This window comes from Triturus cristatus, chromosome 8 (genome assembly GCF_964204655.1).
Source record: "Triturus cristatus chromosome 8, aTriCri1.1, whole genome shotgun sequence".
Classification (NCBI taxonomy): Eukaryota; Metazoa; Chordata; class Amphibia; order Caudata; family Salamandridae; genus Triturus; species Triturus cristatus.
The window spans coordinates 1196985178-1197004265 of record NC_140591.1 but is presented as its reverse complement, the minus strand read 5'-3'; the positions used below and the strand labels follow the sequence as shown (position 1 = coordinate 1197004265).

Here is a 19088-nt window from a genome sequence, read left to right as displayed (position 1 = left end):
GAGGAGATGACAATTTCACGAAAACCTCTTCTTCCATGTAGATTTATTGTACTTAATTCATTTCTGCACTGGGGCAGAGGAAAACGCCAATAAGCCTTTGCCTTCACTTAAGAAGAACGCAAAACTGTGCTTTGTTGGAGAGCCCTGCACCGCAATCTCTCTCACCTAGAAGAACCCTACTTCTGCTGTCTATTTTCTTGGTATCAAAGCTGAGAAAGAAGAGATTCTTTACATCTTATCAGCCATGACCCGAACTGATGATTTATGGGAACAGCACTCCATTGCATCTTTAGCCACACTACTTCTACTATAAACTCATTCTATTGTCTGCTTGACTAACACTTCATGTGCCTAAACGTAAAAAAAGCAACGTATAAAAATACCTATCAATTATTTTCTTCAAAAACAGTCATCACTCATCTCCAACTATTACCCTGAATCTATGGCTAAACTTCAATAGACTCAACCTTTTCTTCTGCACAACCACTGAAATCTTCTACAATCCAGCATCTGACAAGTTTCACTCTGCCAAAACAGCTCCCATTCACATTTCGACTGTCTGCACTACTGCCCACTATGACCACCACTTTGCTTCTTCCATATTCCTAAATTACCCTAATATGTTTGAAAGGACTGAATCCAACATTATACATTTGACTATCTCTGCCCATTTGTTAGCCTGGCTGATGAGGGCTGTTAGCCCGAGACCGGTCCCAGGATGCTTGTTTCCGGTCCAGGGAAGACATGGCTTGGCAGTCCGGGCTGGACAGTTCCCATGGGGCATAGTGTCAAGACTGATTTGTACACAGTTGTGTGTGAACTGGGGTGGTGAAGTGAGCTAAAGAACGATGATGGATTCAACCCAGATCTGTGACTGGGGGTGAGTGTCTGAAAAGTTTCAACGCTCTATCCATCATCTCCTTGTGCTTGCATTTGTTAGGCACAGCACTCTTCTGGTTTATCTGATGTCTCAGGATGCTCCTACTTTGCAAACTGTACACCCACCTCTCTACTACTCACTCAGTTCCACCTTGCTTACTTGCATCATTTCGCTGCCCAGAAGGACCTTCTCTATGGAACTAAGGTCTCTCGACTCCCTGCCAACTTTCAAAGTTTAAATCAAAAACCACCTCTTGTGAACCATCAATAAAACCTCATTCCATACCACTTAACAGTAAGAAGATGTCTAATAACAGCACAATCTGCCCATGGGACACAGATTCTAGCATATTGGTGCCCATTCTTGAAATTATATGGCTGTGGTATTCCTCGCTAATAATCATGTTTCGCTACCTACTACCATTACTGTTTCATGTTCTGATGTACTGCTTGTTAATCTAGGTACAGGACACCTTATAGCTATGCTCTCAGCACAGCACCACATACATGCAAGTAGTGAGAAAAAGAATAAGAGTGAAAATGAGCAATGCAACATTCAAGAGGTGCCAGTCTGATAGGGGATCAAATAATAGGCAAGAGGTAGATGAAAATTCAATGGAAGGTCACACACACTGGAAGCCTACAGTGCATATCCGAGCATAGTAGAGTTGAAGTACAGAGTATGGTGATAAAGCACAACAGGGGCAACAGAATAGGATTAATATCAGACAATTGAGTTGTTAGATGTGTGGCTGTACCACAGAAATGTCCTGGCATACAAATAGGGTAGGAAAGTGATGGGTCAGAGTGCAAAGGGAAGAGTCAGAAACCACATGGTTAGAGAACATAGCGAGGATCTCATAATACAAAGAGCATAACAGGAGATGGCAGTAATGATAGGTTAAGATCAACAAGAGGAAAAGGAGACTATTATTGGAGGTGAATTGAAAGGCGGCACAAGCAGTCTTAAAACACAGAGGAGATCAAGGGATAAAGGTGTTCAGAGAAATAATCAGCTACAACTAGCAAGACGTCTTGGTAGTGTTGGGCATAGCCAGACCAATCGTCAGCTAAACATCATGGAGGCAGGACTGGTTATGAGTCTGGAAATATTCACACAGTAAGAAATGCAATGCTGCAATGTCTAAATCAAGTCTGGTGCATAGAATATGTTTACTTGGTCTATCACAAGCCTGCCCATGCCTAGCAGACTACAGTATAATGAACAGCAGTTTCTTTACATTTTGCCACAGATCTGTGCTATTTACAAATTTACCAGTGATTCCGCATTCAAGGTGATGATTTCCTCATGCTCCAGCAATTTGCAGGAATATCCAACATTTATGGCTGTTTCTTGCTTATCACCAGTCAGAACCCATATCTGCAGCCCAGCCTGGCGAAGCCTTGCTATGGTTTCTGGGACACCATCTTGTAAACGATCTTCAATACCAGTTGCACCTGATAGGAAAATCACACATATTAGTGAACACTGGTTATATATGGTAATTACATCCCTAAAATTAAGTACTTTGGGCTTTGAGAAAGGTTTGTGCCTAATATATCCATATAATAGTAACAGGGGTAATAATTCCCAACATCCGATGAGCTTTTTAAAGCATGATATGCTGTATTTATTTTATCTCAAAAGTGCAACTAGAGAAGGAACAGCTGTTCTTTTTCTAATTGCCCTTTTGAGATAAAATAAATACAGCATATCATGCTTTAAAAAGCTCATCGGATTTTGGGAATTGTACTTCAAACATACCCATCGAAACGCGTCAATGCATTTCTATACATTATCCCGAGGACAAGTTGGACCTGTAGATACAAATTAGAGTATATGTATCCAGGCTAATCTTGCTAAAATTATTCCCAGGGAATTGTTGAGTTAGAAGACAAAGCATACTGTCTATCATTGTTCGTCCTCCCTACTTTTTAGGGTTCTCTGTGGTAAAAGTATCATAAGATGCTATGTTTTGTCCTGATTTGATGAATTGTATTATTTTTAATTATGCTGAAATGATGTATTGTGTTTTATTATAAGTGTTTTTATAGTATTTGTGTTTTAATATTATTCACGTGTACTAAAGAAATAAATTGACTTGTTTGCACTGCATGTTATAGTAGTATCATTGTTTGAGTGTTTCAGGGATTTTGAGTGAGATCTTTTTTGAGTTTATCTATGTGTTTTATTTGAATTAAGAATTCCACTATTGATAGGGGGTTCTTGTTGATTGAGTGAATCAAGGGATAATTTGTTTTTTGTACTGATAGTACTCTACTCCCTTGGTTGCTGACAGGGGTCTCTCACTGTTTAAACACACCAGAAACATCAACGCATCACAAGATCTTTGCAGCGACCTCTCAAACTTCTGCAGCAAAATCGCACTATATACACCAACTACCCTTGCAACAGGACCCACTAAACCTCTCCAGAATTCTCCCAGTCAACACAATCACCACATGGGACATGATTACCACAGAGGAAACCACAACAATCATGAAGACCATTCACTTCAGGGCTCCGGCGGACCCATGCCCCGACCACGTCTTCGACATAGGAGCAATCACGATCAGTGAGGTCGTTTCCCCTATCCTCAACAATTCCTTCAGTAAAGCCAGATTCGTGGAACCATGGAAACACGCAGCCCTCAATGCCCTCTCAGCGGACCCGACCAAACTCACCGATTACCAACTGATATCTCTTCTTCCCTACCCAGCCAAAGTCCTAGAAAAATCAACCATAATTAATCTCTCTGACTAACTCACTAAACACCAGTTTCTTGACACAACACAATCAGGATTCAGACCCAACCATGGCATGGAAACTGCCCTTACAGCAGCAATGGGTGACATTCAGATGATCCTTGACAGGGAGAAACCACAGACCTCATCCTTGTAGACTTATTAGCAGCCTTCCACGCTGTCTCCCACCCCATCCTAATCCAACGACTCCACGAAGAAGGCTTTCAGGGACTCTCCCCCCATGGATCTGCTCCTTCCTCACCGGAAGAACCCAAACCATCAACATGCCCCCTATGCCTCTGAAGCATGAGAACTTATTTGTAGAATCCCTCAGAGCTTCCCCTCAGCCCACGTCTCTTCAACATCTACATGATCCAGCTCGTCAACGTCATACGAGCTCACAACATAAACATCCTCACTTACATGTAAGGGATAAGGATATAATGGTCCTGGTAACCTAATAAATAGGCAGTTATTAGGGTAACAGGACCATTATATCCTTACAGCCTTATATAATCTTTGAATCATACCTAAACAGCCACGATTAAAGAATTCTGTGAAACCCCGGCTGAAGTAAAATTTAAAGTGCTCCCTGGAATACAGACAAGCCCATCCTGGTTTTTAGGGAGCAGGATGAGACCAGATGATGAAGCATGCTACTACTAGAGTGAGGGTGTAACAAACAAAACTCCTTGTTATTTTTCCAGATAACAGGATGCTATCCAGAAGATATACTAGTTTCCTCTGAAAAAATAGCCAGGTATGGTATACTTTTTGGAATGTGATTATTTTTCTTATTCCAATGTTTAATTGATACTGGCACCGTTTGCTACCCTTATGAACTACTTTGCGTTCTATTCAGCTTTAAAATGTCTCACTTGTAGCCAACAAGGTCTTCCCAGTTCATAGGGTCTCCTTCTGTATAATCATTGGGGTGAAATTTCTTTCAACCCCTAAATCAAACAGATTAGGTCATTAGCTGTTATTCAGCCCAACTCTCTGAAAACCACAGACAGAAATAGGTGTGAGTACAAGTGAACAAGGAAGTCTGCATCTTTGTAATCTAATTACTATATTACCCTCTTGTATACTTTCTTCTTCAGTAGTGGTGTGGTAAATAAAATATCACGCTCTCATAATTTTTCATATTATCAATAGGATCATGCATAAAGCAAGAGGCTGAGTCTGTGGTATCAGATTCATAAAGGGCTTTATTCCAATAACTCGAGTCAAAGGGAGAATATTTCCATCACCAAAATTGGATCTGGACGGGGCTGAAAAGTATTCTCAATATTCTCAAAACATTATTCACAGAGTACAGTATATATACATTTCTCAATTGTACGTAAGCAAAAGAGCAAGAGAGAATGAGATAAGAGCATGTGGGCGTGTAAGTAGGCGTGAAGGTGGGCGTCCATGTGGGCGTCCACTTGATGATAATGGGTAATTTGTCATGTGTGGGTGGATACCTGGAGATGATTTCGCAATGTCAGCAGAAATACTTGGCAGAGATGCGCGCGCAGCAGCATGACGTGTGATTGACGCGCAACTAGAGGGTGAAGGGGACTTGACATTTAGCTCTACATGTGGAGACAAAAAGTCTGGGGGGTCAAGTCAACCTAATCCCAAATCATATCTAACATCCTATGTTTAAAGAACTATGTTATCCACAAGGGAAGGGCTCTCGGACAAAATCTATTCTATACTGACTGTGAGTGCGTGCACAAGCGTCTAAGTGTCTATATGAGATGCAAGGGGCAGAAACTTTCCATGGTAACAGGGCTATGAATTACTTGCATGAGGACAGAGAAGCCGAGTCTTTTGCTCGGTAACTGGAAGAATGTTTACTTAAACTACTAGGCAGGAATGCATCGGCTGAGGGGGAAGCAGATAATTCGAAGGTGAAATACAGTTCTTGGCAGAGAATAGGCTGATGTCAGGCTTCGTGAGCCGCGCAGAGAATGAGACAAAGTTCATGGTCACAGGTGCAGGCTCAGACTGGAGTTTTCAGAGGCAGAAAGCAAGAGGAGTTTGATGACAGAATCAGGGCCTACTTGCCTGGACTGTAAAATGGCATAAGTGAACCATATAAAGCCAGTGGCCTTTCATATTTAGGAATGGAATATCCAGCCTATTCATGGCGGATCTGACAGAGGACATGTTGACGGTGGACGCACATGTATTTGCGTCTTCATAACTGGAACTGGAGGGAACATACATGTACTTGTGACATGCACATAGAACCGTTGGGGTCCAAGATAGGGGACATAACTGACCAGGAAAATCCATATTTCCACATTCCCTCCTTGTCCCCTACTTGCCCTTCAAGAGATATCGATCTTCATTAATCCATTGATCTGTTCATATAGCATCATTTGTTCTTCTTTCTTCTTCCGTGACGAATGAAATCTTGGTGGTGGAATACACGATGTGGCACACAGACCACAAATCGCTGGTCCACATTGTAGACATAGACAGCAACTGAATAGTATGAGAAGGCCAATACCTAGGAAGGATAAAACTCTCCATCCCCAGGCTGATATCACACTCCAAAACCAACTGGACCAAGTCCAAGTGCCTGGGTTCTGGTGTATCTGGTTTACAATCTTATGAAGGCGAGTTATGGCTTTATATACAGATGGCGAATTTTCTGGTATGAAAAATGCAACAGCTTGATTTGATGACCCTACAAGCTCCGCCCCTATCGGCCAGGATAACGTCAAGGACAAGACTATTTTGAAGCACAACAATCCGCATAGCAGACTGCTCTTCTGTTAAATTGCCTAAGGCGGAAATAGTTTCGTTCACTACTGCTTCAAGGGTTCTGGTTAATCTACGTATCAGCTTACTATTGGTAACTGTACCTATATAGGGAAAGAAAACTTTATTGAAATCTGTGTATTTTTCCCATGCTGCTTCAGTGTAATCGACAATTGGGAGATCTCTCTGCTGTCTATTGTGTACTAAATGAGTATTTTTATGATAATCAGGAGGAGCTAGGAAAACAGGTGGTAGGAGGAATGCTATGTAACAGGTACCATCCCAATCTAGAGGTAAGCGTATATATGCGGTCTGGCCACATATAAAGTAGGAATGACGAGAAGCTCTAAATGTAGACTTGCCTTGATCACTGAATTTTATTACAGTGGTGCATTTACTATGGCCCATGTGTATGGAGCCATTCTTTCTTATACATAATTCCCCTTTTACTGGGAATACGGACATGGCGGGCAAGATTGGTGTAGCTTCAGATTCAACGTTCAGGATCATGAGGTTAAGTGTAAAATTACCTAATCCATATACTTCATTTCTTAGATCAGTTCCTGTTCTTTTGGGAAGTCCCTCCTTGTTAGGGTAGCAGACTTTAAGCAAAACTAAGTTCAGGTTTCCCCATACCCAGTTGTCTTGATAAACTGCGGAATTTGAATCTAGGGAATTAATCAAACTAAACCATGCTCCACAGGAGCCATTGTGTGTGAACGGATAGAGAAAGAGGGGCAAAACTCCCTTATAGTTCTGATAGGGGGGGGAGTCGGCCACAGACCCAGCAGTCTGTAGCATTGCTAGTCTGATATGAATGGTGCAGCATCTGAATAAAGGTATTGTTGCGTAAGGCAAGTCGATATGATAGCTCATAGGATGGCAGATCACTAAATGTGTGCTTTATGGTATCATTAGTGGAGGAGTGTAAAAGTGAGGCAATAGGAGGAAAAATAGCATGTAGTATTAAGCTGATACATATTATCGTGATGCACATCTTGCTCTCCTTTTTTTTTTTATCAATGTTATTGTCCAAGATCTTATGCAAGCCACAATACATGTTCAACCGCTTCACCACCTAGTGGACTTAATTGATCAAACGGGTTCTGACTTCTTGGATCGGAGTTTAGCTTTGTGGAAACTTCTGGGGAGTCTCCTCTAGAAAATGGTGTTCAAAATCCAAAATTCAAGTTCAAAGTCTTTTTCCTTTGTAAAAGAGTGGTGAAGGTGCACTTTGACTTTAACGGCCGTCCCCGTGGTCCAGAGCACTGACTTTGGCGCCTTCCATCCAGGAGCGATGGAGTATTCTTTGACCTGGGTGTTGTCAGGGAAGGCGGCAGCAACCTGCGAACAACAAGAGAGTAGTGCAGACATCAAGGAAGCCAGGTAATCTGTCAGCATGTTATTATCTTTTAGGCATTGGAGTGCCCCACATATTTGGTGGTCTACCAAAGACCACTTCATAGGGAGATAAGCCTGTTCTAGAATGAGCTACAATTCGCATGTAAAAGAGGGCAACCGGCAGGGCTACCATCCAGTCTATACCTTTGTCTGCGCAAATTTTTAATGTCTGATTATGTCTTTCTACAAGGCCTGCTGCTTCAGGATGTCGCACACAATGGAATTTCCAGGTATACCCTAACAGAAGGGACACCTGCTTCATTAGTACCAGGACATATTTGTAACCTCTACATCTGTTTATTTGGATATAATCCATTTGGAGCACTTCAAAAGGGTGGTCAGGTGGATGGAATCCACCTTGTTCCATCGGAATGCCTTTACCTGGATTGAATTGGCAACAGATCATACATGTTCTGACCGTTTGTTTCGCTGCTGCACGCAGGTGCTTGTTGAACCATATATTCTGTAAGCTATCTATCATTGCTTTCTCTCCTAAGTGTGCAGGACTATGTGCGGTATTTATAATCACTTGTACCATCGAATTTGCCCTTATTCATCCAACCCTGATCAGTCAGTACCCCTCCTTGTTCCGACCATTTCTTTAATTCGTCCATAGTAGCATGTGTCTGTATGTCTTGTACATCCTTGGAAGGATCCCTAACTGTCATGGCTTTGGACACTTATTGAACCTGTAACTTTGTCATGTCTAGTGGGGTCTGAGCTGTCCGTTTAGCTGTTCGGTCTGCCAGATCATTGCCTTGGGAAATGGTATCTGTGGCTCTAGTATGTGCTTTACATTTTAGGATAGCTATGGCTGTTGGTAAATGTATTGCTTCCAGTAGGGCTTGAATATGGGGGCCATGCTGTATCTTGGCCCCATGAGAGGTCAAGAAACCTCTTTCTCGCCAGAGAATCGGTGTAAATGTTTTACTCTCAGGTGCTTAGCTCTTATGCACGCTTGTGTCAGGGCGATGAGCTCTGCTGCTTGTGCTGACAATATGTCTATTCTTTTAGTCTCTATTATTACAGTATCAGTAGTCACTGCATATGCTGCCACTAATTCTCCCGCCCCTGTCCTCATGCATGAGCCGTCAACATATAGTGTTAGGTCGGGGTCTGGGAGTGCAACGTCTGTCAAGTCTTGTCTTGGTTTAGTCACGGTATGTATTACTTCAACACAGTCGTGTGGTGAAACGCTTTCTGTACTGGAGGGCAAAAGGGTAGCAGGATTCAGTATGTTGCATCGTCTGATCTCTATGTGTGGTTGAAATAACGTTGGCTCATAGCCTGTCAGTCTAGCTACAGTCAGGTGTTGTGTTTGTGTCCGGTTCAAGAGAACCTCTACTGCGTGTGGTACTTGTACTGTCAGAGGGTGGCCCAGCACTATCAAGTCACTTTGTCTTATGGCTAAGGCCGTTGCTGCAACTGATTTTTGGCACGCAGGCAAAGCCTGTGCTACTGGGTCTAATGTACTAGAAAAATAAGCACAGGGCTCGTGTTTTCCTGCATGATCTTGTGTTAGGACAGATAGTGCTGTTCCATCCCGCTCTGTCACAAAAAACATAAACGATTTGTTGTAATCAGGGTTTGCTAAAACTGGTGCTTGACATAAAGCTCTCTTTAATTCTTCAAATGCCACAGTGTGTTCTTGTGTCCAAGGGAGGACTTTAGTAGAAGCTGTATTAGGGGCTTGGACTAATTCCCCTGAAAGATCACAATAAAACATGAGAAAAAGGGGAAAGCACCATACCTATTTCCTTGGCTTAATTTCTAAGGGGGCTAATTTCTAAGGAGCTTAATTTCTTAAGGGGCTAGCGGGAAGCGAACCTCCTCAGGGGCCAGCAGAAAGCCAATATTCTCCTCCTTCCCCCCCTTTTTGACAGGAGGAAATCTGAAACAGATTTCACTGCTGTCAAACACTATCAAACCCTGTGTCTTGTCAACACTATTAATCCCTGTGTGTAGCTACTGGGCGTAAGCAAAATTATAGGAGATACACAGCGTATTTGAAACGGCGAGAAATCCTTCAAATTAATGTACAAACCTCATTGTGTTAGCTCATAAGCTAGCCAAATGACATCTCATATGCAAATGTCCCTATTACATGAACCTACACCAACCTGAAGTCAATATTAATGCTAGTAGGCCCTAATAGGAATGCTAAATTACCTAAATATTCGGAAAACCAAGTTTAAGAACAGTTGTTAATGTTGATAATTAATAATTTATCTGCTAAAGAAATCAGTCATTTTGCAATAATTTCCACCTATACAATAAAGAGCCTAATTTAAAAACGAGTCAACTTTTGGGGCCACCACTTACAAGAATGAGCTTACTAAAGCAAACTTTAAAAAGGAAATCCTGCCAGATATTTTCTCATTACCCTAAATACCGAGCCTCATTTGTCACTCTGTGGTGGCAGTCCTTATTTAAAACAGGCCTTTCAAGAGTTAAGATGCGAGTGCACAGATCATAATTGTTCCTTAATGTCCAATCTGGAAACATATGACCGAGGCTGCCTGTCTATAAGAGAAAGGCAGTCATGTGAAAAATATTTTAGTCTTGCATAATTTTTCCATTTATTTCATTCATCACCAACACCAATTAGACATACACTGATAACGTGTTGTCTGCTATTTTGACAGCATGATAAAGGTAATATCACGTCTGTGAAATTTAGTAATTGTGAACAAGTTCCAGCCAAGCGCTGTGCAAAGATCGCCGTCGTCACGACTATCTCTGTACTTGCACAGGAGAACTTGGTATTAAACGCTAAACAGACTGGTCAATACAACACAAAAACAAAACATATATAAAATACATATGCCAAGCCATCAGTATACCAAGCACAGAAAGCATAGACAATTGCACTAACATATATAAATGAGCAGCGATGCGCAATTACAGTACCTACAGCTCAGAGGCGAACATTCTGGCCTGCTTAATTTGTCAGGCTTATAATCAATAATTCATTTACCTGCCCTATACACCCCCATTTAAAATCACCGTGTCAAGTCTGACACACAGAATCAGCAATAATAATCAAAAACGAAGAACACACGAACCTGTTTGTTTTCTTTTATAAAAACAGAATCAGCAATAATAATCAAAAACGAAGAACACACGAACCTGTTTGTTTTCTTTTATAAAAATGAGCTATGCATCTTCGTCAACACAATGTACCCTAATGTCCCAGACGAAGACGCACCTCTCATCTCTCCTCACAGACTTTTAACCACTGGAACATTTATCCAATGCAACTGGTGGCAGCTTGTGGCCACAATTCAAAAATGTCTGAATTTGAAAATCGTTTTTATATAGGCACATAGCCCTTAAAATTCCAAGCAAGAGCAACATTTTACTTTCTGACCAGAAGCAATATAGCATTTGCTAAAAAATAAAACAAATCTTCTCCATAGACATTTCCTCGGGGCACTTGTTTTGCACAGAATAGAACAAGGGAATCTTTCTCGACTTACATTTCTCAGCTGCCCTGTCTTATCGGAGAAGTTAAAAATAGCCCCTCAGCGCGGCCTGAGCCTGGGCTGCCAGCCAACTTTTTTTCGTTGTTCCGGCTGCAGGCATTACACAGATGCGATGTCAGAGAAGCTGTCTAAGCAGTGCCTCTGTTCTGCTCCTCTCACCGGCCCCCACCTACACTGGCTACAAGGTCAGAATCTGTCTCCGATTTCTGTATCACATACTGCTCTACACAGCCCCCACCTTCTCCTCACTCTGAAGCTGTCAAAGACAAAAAGACTACTCAATTCCAGAAAAACTGCAATAATTCGCCCAATTGAAAAATTATTTTTATATACAATTTGCACTCAGGGGGTCATAATCTTACCGACTTGACCCAGCACATTGGCTCACTGGACCATCAAGAACACAAACCTGTATTCTTGAACAATTTGCAAATTCGAAATACCCACAATTCTTTTTTTTTTTTTTTTTTTTTTTTTCAAGCCTAACTTTTCAAAAATTACTCTTTCATAAGAGTGTTTCGTTGTCCATCTACTTGTTCTGCTTTTACTCGGATACCTTCCTCAACTAACATATTTTCTCGAACTTTATTTGAATTCTCCTTACTCTTCTCTTCCTGTCTACGTGCTTTTTCCCTACGTCTACACGATTCTTTTCGCCATAAATCAATGACGTCTTTCTGTTACTGTCCGGCTATCTTTTTCCATAATTCTTCTTCTACTCTCATGATGCAATCTGCATCCCATGTCCCAACTGCGGGCCACCTCTGACTTTCTGGTAAATCCTTGGTGTAGTTCACCCATAAATCAAGAAATAATACGGCATCTAGGCCATGCTTATGATACATAAAGTACCCTGGAGTGTCCCTAGGTGGAATGGGAACAGCTTCTTCGAGTACCCCTTTTCTAGTTTTGATCTGTCTTAATTTTGAAAATAGCGGCATTTTTAGACCTTATTACTTGAACACACTTAATACAATGAACACGATAATGAACATTCATTCATACCACAATATGCAGGACGTTTTTAAACACATTAAACATTAAACATTAAACATTTTTCTACCCTTTAAAATAACCAACAATGATGATCGTCTGCATAACTAATCACCAAGCTTAATTCTTGACAATAACTAGATACTTCGGAATACTTGATATACTGCTAAACAGTACAGATACACTGCTAAAACAGTGCAGACCGGATTTGTGTACCCAAACCCGTCTTGACCGGCACAACCTATGTGCACGTCAGAAATGCCTCCCCAGTAATGGTACTCACCGGGTAGCTTCGGAAACGGAAGGCCTCGGTAACTGAACTGAACTTGAACCGGACTGGACTGGACTGGACTGGACCCGACTCGTGACCTGGATACTTCGGGACTTCGGAATCTGGTGGGCCTCTGTATACCTCGGACACAGCTCTCTTGCAGGTGGGCTCTGGGTAGGACAATCTGCGTTCCTCACCGCCTCGTATGGATGCCTGGTCGCAGTCTGTCCCCTTCTTTGACCTGAGGGAGTTGGCGGGAAGACCCGCGACGTGCGCGCTTGAAGTCCATCACGGCTGTGGAAGGGGGCAAAACTGGACCTTCATCTCCGGCGTGTGGGGAAAGAGATTAAACTATTCGGGCGCCATTATGTGGTAAATAAAATATCACGCTCTCATAATTTTTCATATTATCAATAGGATCATGCATAAAGCAAGAGGCTGAGTCTGTGGTATCAGATTCATAAAGGGCTTTATTCCAATAACTCGAGTCAAAGGGAGAATATTTCCATCACCAAAATTGGATCTGGACGGGGCTGAAAAGTATTCTCAATATTCTCAAAACATTATTCACAGAGTACAGTATATATACATTTCTCAATTGTACGTAAGCAAAAGAGCAAGAGAGAATGAGATAAGAGCATGTGGGCGTGTAAGTAGGCGTGAAGGTGGGCGTCCATGTGGGCGTCCACTTGATGATAATGGGTAATTTGTCATGTGTGGGTGGATACCTGGAGATGATTTCGCAATGTCAGCAGAAATACTTGGCAGAGATGCGCGCGCAGCAGCATGACGTGTGATTGACGCGCAACTAGAGGGTGAAGGGGACTTGACATTTAGCTCTACATGTGGAGACAAAAAGTCTGGGGGGTCAAGTCAACCTAATCCCAAATCATATCTAACATCCTATGTTTAAAGAACTATGTTATCCACAAGGGAAGGGCTCTCGGACAAAATCTATTCTATACTGACTGTGAGTGCGTGCACAAGCGTCTAAGTGTCTATATGAGATGCAAGGGGCAGAAACTTTCCATGGTAACAGGGCTATGAATTACTTGCATGAGGACAGAGAAGCCGAGTCTTTTGCTCGGTAACTGGAAGAATGTTTACTTAAACTACTAGGCAGGAATGCATCGGCTGAGGGGGAAGCAGATAATTCGAAGGTGAAATACAGTTCTTGGCAGAGAATAGGCTGATGTCAGGCTTCGTGAGCCGCGCAGAGAATGAGACAAAGTTCATGGTCACAGGTGCAGGCTCAGACTGGAGTTTTCAGAGGCAGAAAGCAAGAGGAGTTTGATGACAGAATCAGGGCCTACTTGCCTGGACTGTAAAATGGCATAAGTGAACCATATAAAGCCAGTGGCCTTTCATATTTAGGAATGGAATATCCAGCCTATTCATGGCGGATCTGACAGAGGACATGTTGACGGTGGACGCACATGTATTTGCGTCTTCATAACTGGAACTGGAGGGAACATACATGTACTTGTGACATGCACATAGAACCGTTGGGGTCCAAGATAGGGGACATAACTGACCAGGAAAATCCATATTTCCACAGTGGTCCAAAGGTCATCTTGAAATGAACTGTCTGAGGAAAGACACTCAATACCTCTAGATCCTATATGGAACGCAGTATACAGTACTTTTTTTCTATTACTTTTTTCTATCACAAAGTACAGTGAGTCACCCTGACTTCTCGGGGTTAACAGTACCTCATCTATTGAACCCCCCTCATAGTGGTGAAGGTTTCTCTTCTAACAACAGTGGTGTATGATTTCTGTTGATATTGTGTTTCCGTAGAGGTGTATGGGGGTAAGTGCATAAACTCAATGGATTACACGTGCAGCGCCATGTCAATACCAATTTGTAGTTATCATCCTCCACTTATGAATGTAGCCCCGTAGACTTCCTCCAATTGGTGTTTTGTGATAAAAGGGAATAAGTACAGAATATTCACAGTGGATGTTCCTCGAGAATGAGAGACTGCTGAAGCCTTTATTGTTGCACTGATAATTTCCCCTCTGAAAGCACTGATCCTGTGTTGTTTGCTATTATTTGCTTGTTAAAAAGACTGTGCACCCTGAAAGTCTTGTCTATGTAACTTGACTTGTTTGAATGGTTGTTGATATAGAAGGACATCCATCAATTTGGCAGCATTGTGACCTTTCATCGCAGCCTTTTTAAGGGCCTCATCACATGCGGGCCAAACAAATTAGTGTTGTTGCACTTCAGTGTGAATCCTGAAAATACACAGACAACCATAGAGACACTGATGTTGATATGACAGCATGCTATATCTGCAACAACCTGAGAGTAGAATATGACCTCTTGGCAAATTACTTTTCATTAAGTGTCAATTTCTTCGATCCTGCCATATGTTCTGGAAGATCTCACAGAACATCTTTCATTTCTTCTTTCTAGCTGTGTGTATCATAATAGCCCTGAGGGACATGATATTAAATTTAAAGAGGATTCATTCTGAGGCACAGCTTCCGGCTTGTATTCTACTCTAAATGTTAGACACTGAGTATTTACAAGATTTTTTTTAAAACTTGATTTTTTAAAGAGAGTCTTTAACAGGGGTCTCTCAGTTTTGAACAAGGTTTCAATGAGAAAATCATCCTCCTCATGTTCGATGGCTAAGGTGACCACCTGCAGAAACGTAGCCTATGTACTGCCTGTCAGGCTGATGTTTAGTCTCTGTATAACACTTTACCGGGATACTGCTCTAGGGGTTTCCCATTATCTGTATGTGGCTTAGATGGCTAATATAATATAAGGTCATGTGGTGCAAGTGGCTGCTGGACAGTGGCTGCATGTTTGGTTCAGTGACCTTAGAACATTTTGAATGTGATAATGGCATATGCTGGTTCTAATAACCTTTTTAAACATACATTTTTGTTTAGTACTAGTCTTGCCAGATGGTGATAGACTCAGTAATGAAGGACTGGTTCATTTGTCCTTGGTTGTGAGCATCATGACATGTTTCTGATGTTTTGCTATAACATGGACAGTTTCTGGGTCGACAGAAATGTGTTTTGTCTCAGGTGCTGACTGTCTGAGGTTGTCATGATATTGTGTCAAGGAATCTTGATTTTAGCCCTTAGACTATTTTCCTGGTAGTCAGTGTAGAGAGTTTGGTAACTCCGAGGCCGCATCTGCAGTGGGTGTGCCTTCAGGTATAGTATTTCAAGGAATGACCCTCTTTGCCAAAGGGGGCACTTTTCAAGACCAAACCTTTTTGCGTTTTGAGTTAGGCTTTAGTGCACCCTTTGGTAACCAGAGGCAAGACTTGGAGTGAGTCTGCTCAGCCTCTGTAGACAGTGGCCTGTGCTCTGAGTGACGTTTGGGTACAGGCATTGCTTATTTTATGACAAAAGGAAAAGTCTTGGCATCTCTGTGGTTCTGTTTTGATGCTGCAAAAAATTATTTTAGGGCCTAGTCAACGTCTGCCTATTGTGCTTCATGATTCAGGCTCATTATCCCAGAAGGACCATAAAGGCCCTCGTTGGCATTGATGCCTCTGTGTCTTTCGACTCCATAGCAGCATAGTAATCCTACCTACGATCATGATGGTTGCGGATAGATCCTTTACACTTGAAATGCTGACACAATGAACAGCTTTCTTCGCTGTGATCTTAAAGAAAGCTCAGATTACATAATTAATACAGAATGGATTGTGCCATCATGGACAAAATTGAAATAATAAGGTTTTCTTCATCCCAAATATTAGGCTTTTCCACATCCCAAAGGAATCAGCCTAACACAACCTGGGTGGTAAGTATGGAATTGGTAGGAGTCAACAGTTAAGGATATGTCTGTCAGTTCAATGTATTTTGTAGTCAGTCATACTGTCATTGCTTTGACTGTTCTTCGGTACCATCTCCTCTCTGTTGTAACACATAAATCCTATTTAAACCTATTGTCTTCTGGTGCGGCACAATATCAAAGATGAAGCTCTAAACTGTAGCTCTAAACCCAATTTTGTATTTTAAAAAATCCAATGTGTAGCTAGCTTTCTGATTCATTGTAATTTTCAACAACGCAATCACAAATAATTTTCAAAACCAAAAGTAAAACTTTAAAAAATAGTCTGAATCCAACACTTGATAGCATATTGTTGCACAGCATGTGATTTAAAACATGTGCTGCAAACAGGCTATATAACTCAGAGATCAGGTGCTCTCTGGCCGAGGTCTTGAAGCCTCTGCCAAGCTTCAAAGGGTAAGTTTGAGATAACTCTATAAAATAATTAAAAAATGCATGATAAAAAGAAATGTGGGGTAAAAAATGGATAAGGCATGCAATGTATTTCCCTGCGTTGTTCCGTCGTACAACCCTTTTGAAGGGCTTTTTGAGCCTGAATGTTAAGCTCCTCTGCCATGCCACAAGGAAAGAGAGAAGATCAGACTATTAAACAAACAGAAGACGAGTTCTGATCACAATTCAGCTGGCACACAGGAACAGATCCTAACAACTTAACCGTGGTACGGTTACCTGAGGAGAAAACAAAATAGTGCAACATGCCTCTCTGTCTTGAATGAAATATTGCTAAATAACTGTTGTAGCAGATTTTTTGGTAAAAATATTCACTGTACAGATCAAAAAGAAGCAAACCTAAGATTCAGAACATGTGGTAGGAAGTCTTAAAACGGTCTTAATTGAGGCTATCCTCAATGGACAGACAGGTGGGTAAAGAAGAGGTGGAACTATCATATTAATGTTTACTTTTAAAACAGCTATGTTAAACATGGTATGGATTCTAAGTCTTAGAACACTAAAAATTTCAGAAGCAGGTATGGTCTAACACTGGAGAATTGTCTACTGAATTCAAAGTCTGGGGTTTTTGTGATCAGGAAAACACAATTACTACACCAATTCTCTATGTATTTTTGCCTTACAAGCTTCTGTCTTGCAAACAGCCCATCCAAGGAAGTTCCTGAGTGGGAGGATGTACAGTGGATAGATCTATAGAGATACCACTTTTTAGCTAATATTAGTATGCCTGATGCTCCAGGCCTAGGAATAAATTGTGTCTCAATCATGTTTTTAACAAAAGGAAGAAATATTGTTCTTTAGATCTGCCACTACGTTATCGCTGGATAACTGGGTGGTTCAGTTCTACCAAGGAACTTCTTTAAAGAAACACATCTAGGATTGAAACACTTTACCAAAAGGATGACAATGATAAATCAACAAAAAAGAGAATAATGCTAGAAACATAAAGGAGATACGCTGCAAAATATTCACCAATTTACTGTTCCACCAATACACGCCCTCTGCGAACAAGTTAACTGATCCTAATTTGGAGCATCTTAAGAAGTGGCAGTGAATTAATGACTACTTTGTTCACGTAAAGTAATTTTTCATGACCATAACCAGTGTTCTGAATGCATTAAATGTTTGAGTCAGCGGGAATTTAGCAATAGAACAAAGTCATTTCAACCAAGTGTATATGAATATGCAAGTTACCCCTCCCCCTTAAATATTAGTTATCTGTGTGCACTGCGGAGGTGAAGGCTATGTTTTCAAACAGAAGTTTGCCCAAAAGTGTGACAAACTAATTATTGCTTTTCATGTCCATAAAAAGAAAATATAATAAAGAAACAAATAAAAAGTTAAACATATTGCTAATATAGGTAAGAGACAGTGTGTGATTCTGAAAAAGTAAAAGTGTTGCTCAAATGTGATTAGTGTTAGCATATCCCCGTGCTATCTTAACTGAGGCAGTACCCTTCCAACCACAATGGTGGATCACCCTGGCTGCAGGAAAGTCATGTTCCTGTGCACATTTATAAGTGTGTAAATCTTTCACAGGACGTCTGCACAAATTAAAGATCTCCTGGTGAGGTTATAGGGACTGGGTAGAGGGACAAAAGAATCTGCCACTAATCAAAAATAACAAATATTAAACTTATTAGGGCTATAGCATTAAGAGTTCAAAATACACCTGTCCTACATGACATATTAAAATATTCGTGAAATAAAAATAATTGGTTTAAATGATCAATATATAATCATTCTTATATAGGCCTAGTCTATAATTAAAATATAGGATTTACCACAAGCTTGTCATAAAAATAGGGTTCCAAGATATGTGGCTTGAAATTATATCAATGCTAATATTATATGAATAAATTCTAAAATGAGGAACAGATAACTTACAAAAATGAGACCCATATATTTGTAGAAACCTTGTAATACAAATTAAATGTACCAGGCACAAGGCACTACACTTGAGACATTACCAGATTAATATGGTTTAAAATACCCCATTAAAACGAGGCACTGAACTAGATAAATCCATCTTTAAAACTTAAAAAATATCAGATAAAATCCCTTGTCAAAATACATTTAAGTCTGACAAAATGATGCTGAAAATCACCACATGAACAGAACAAAAAGTTAAAACTGTTCTAAAGATGAACATACAGACATTTGTTTGCATCTTCTAATGGTGTGACAAAGGATTTTACAATGCGATGAGCTATATTAAAATCTTTCAGGCATCAATGGAATCATGTCAAAATAGTATGGCAAGAGCAATAATAAGA

The 19088-nt window shown here is 40.9% G+C and overlaps 1 protein-coding gene across 1 annotated transcript in view; it reads right to left on the bottom strand.

Moving 5' to 3' along the window:
- The window catches only part of ATP10A (ATPase phospholipid transporting 10A (putative)), an 831750-nt gene that overhangs the window by 101583 nt on the left and 711079 nt on the right, over positions 1–19088 (bottom strand). The window contains exon 13 of the mRNA XM_085622881.1: positions 2156–2337. Within this exon, the coding sequence (XP_085479007.1) occupies positions 2156–2337 (182 nt within the window). The remainder of the gene's footprint in view (positions 1–2155; positions 2338–19088) is intronic.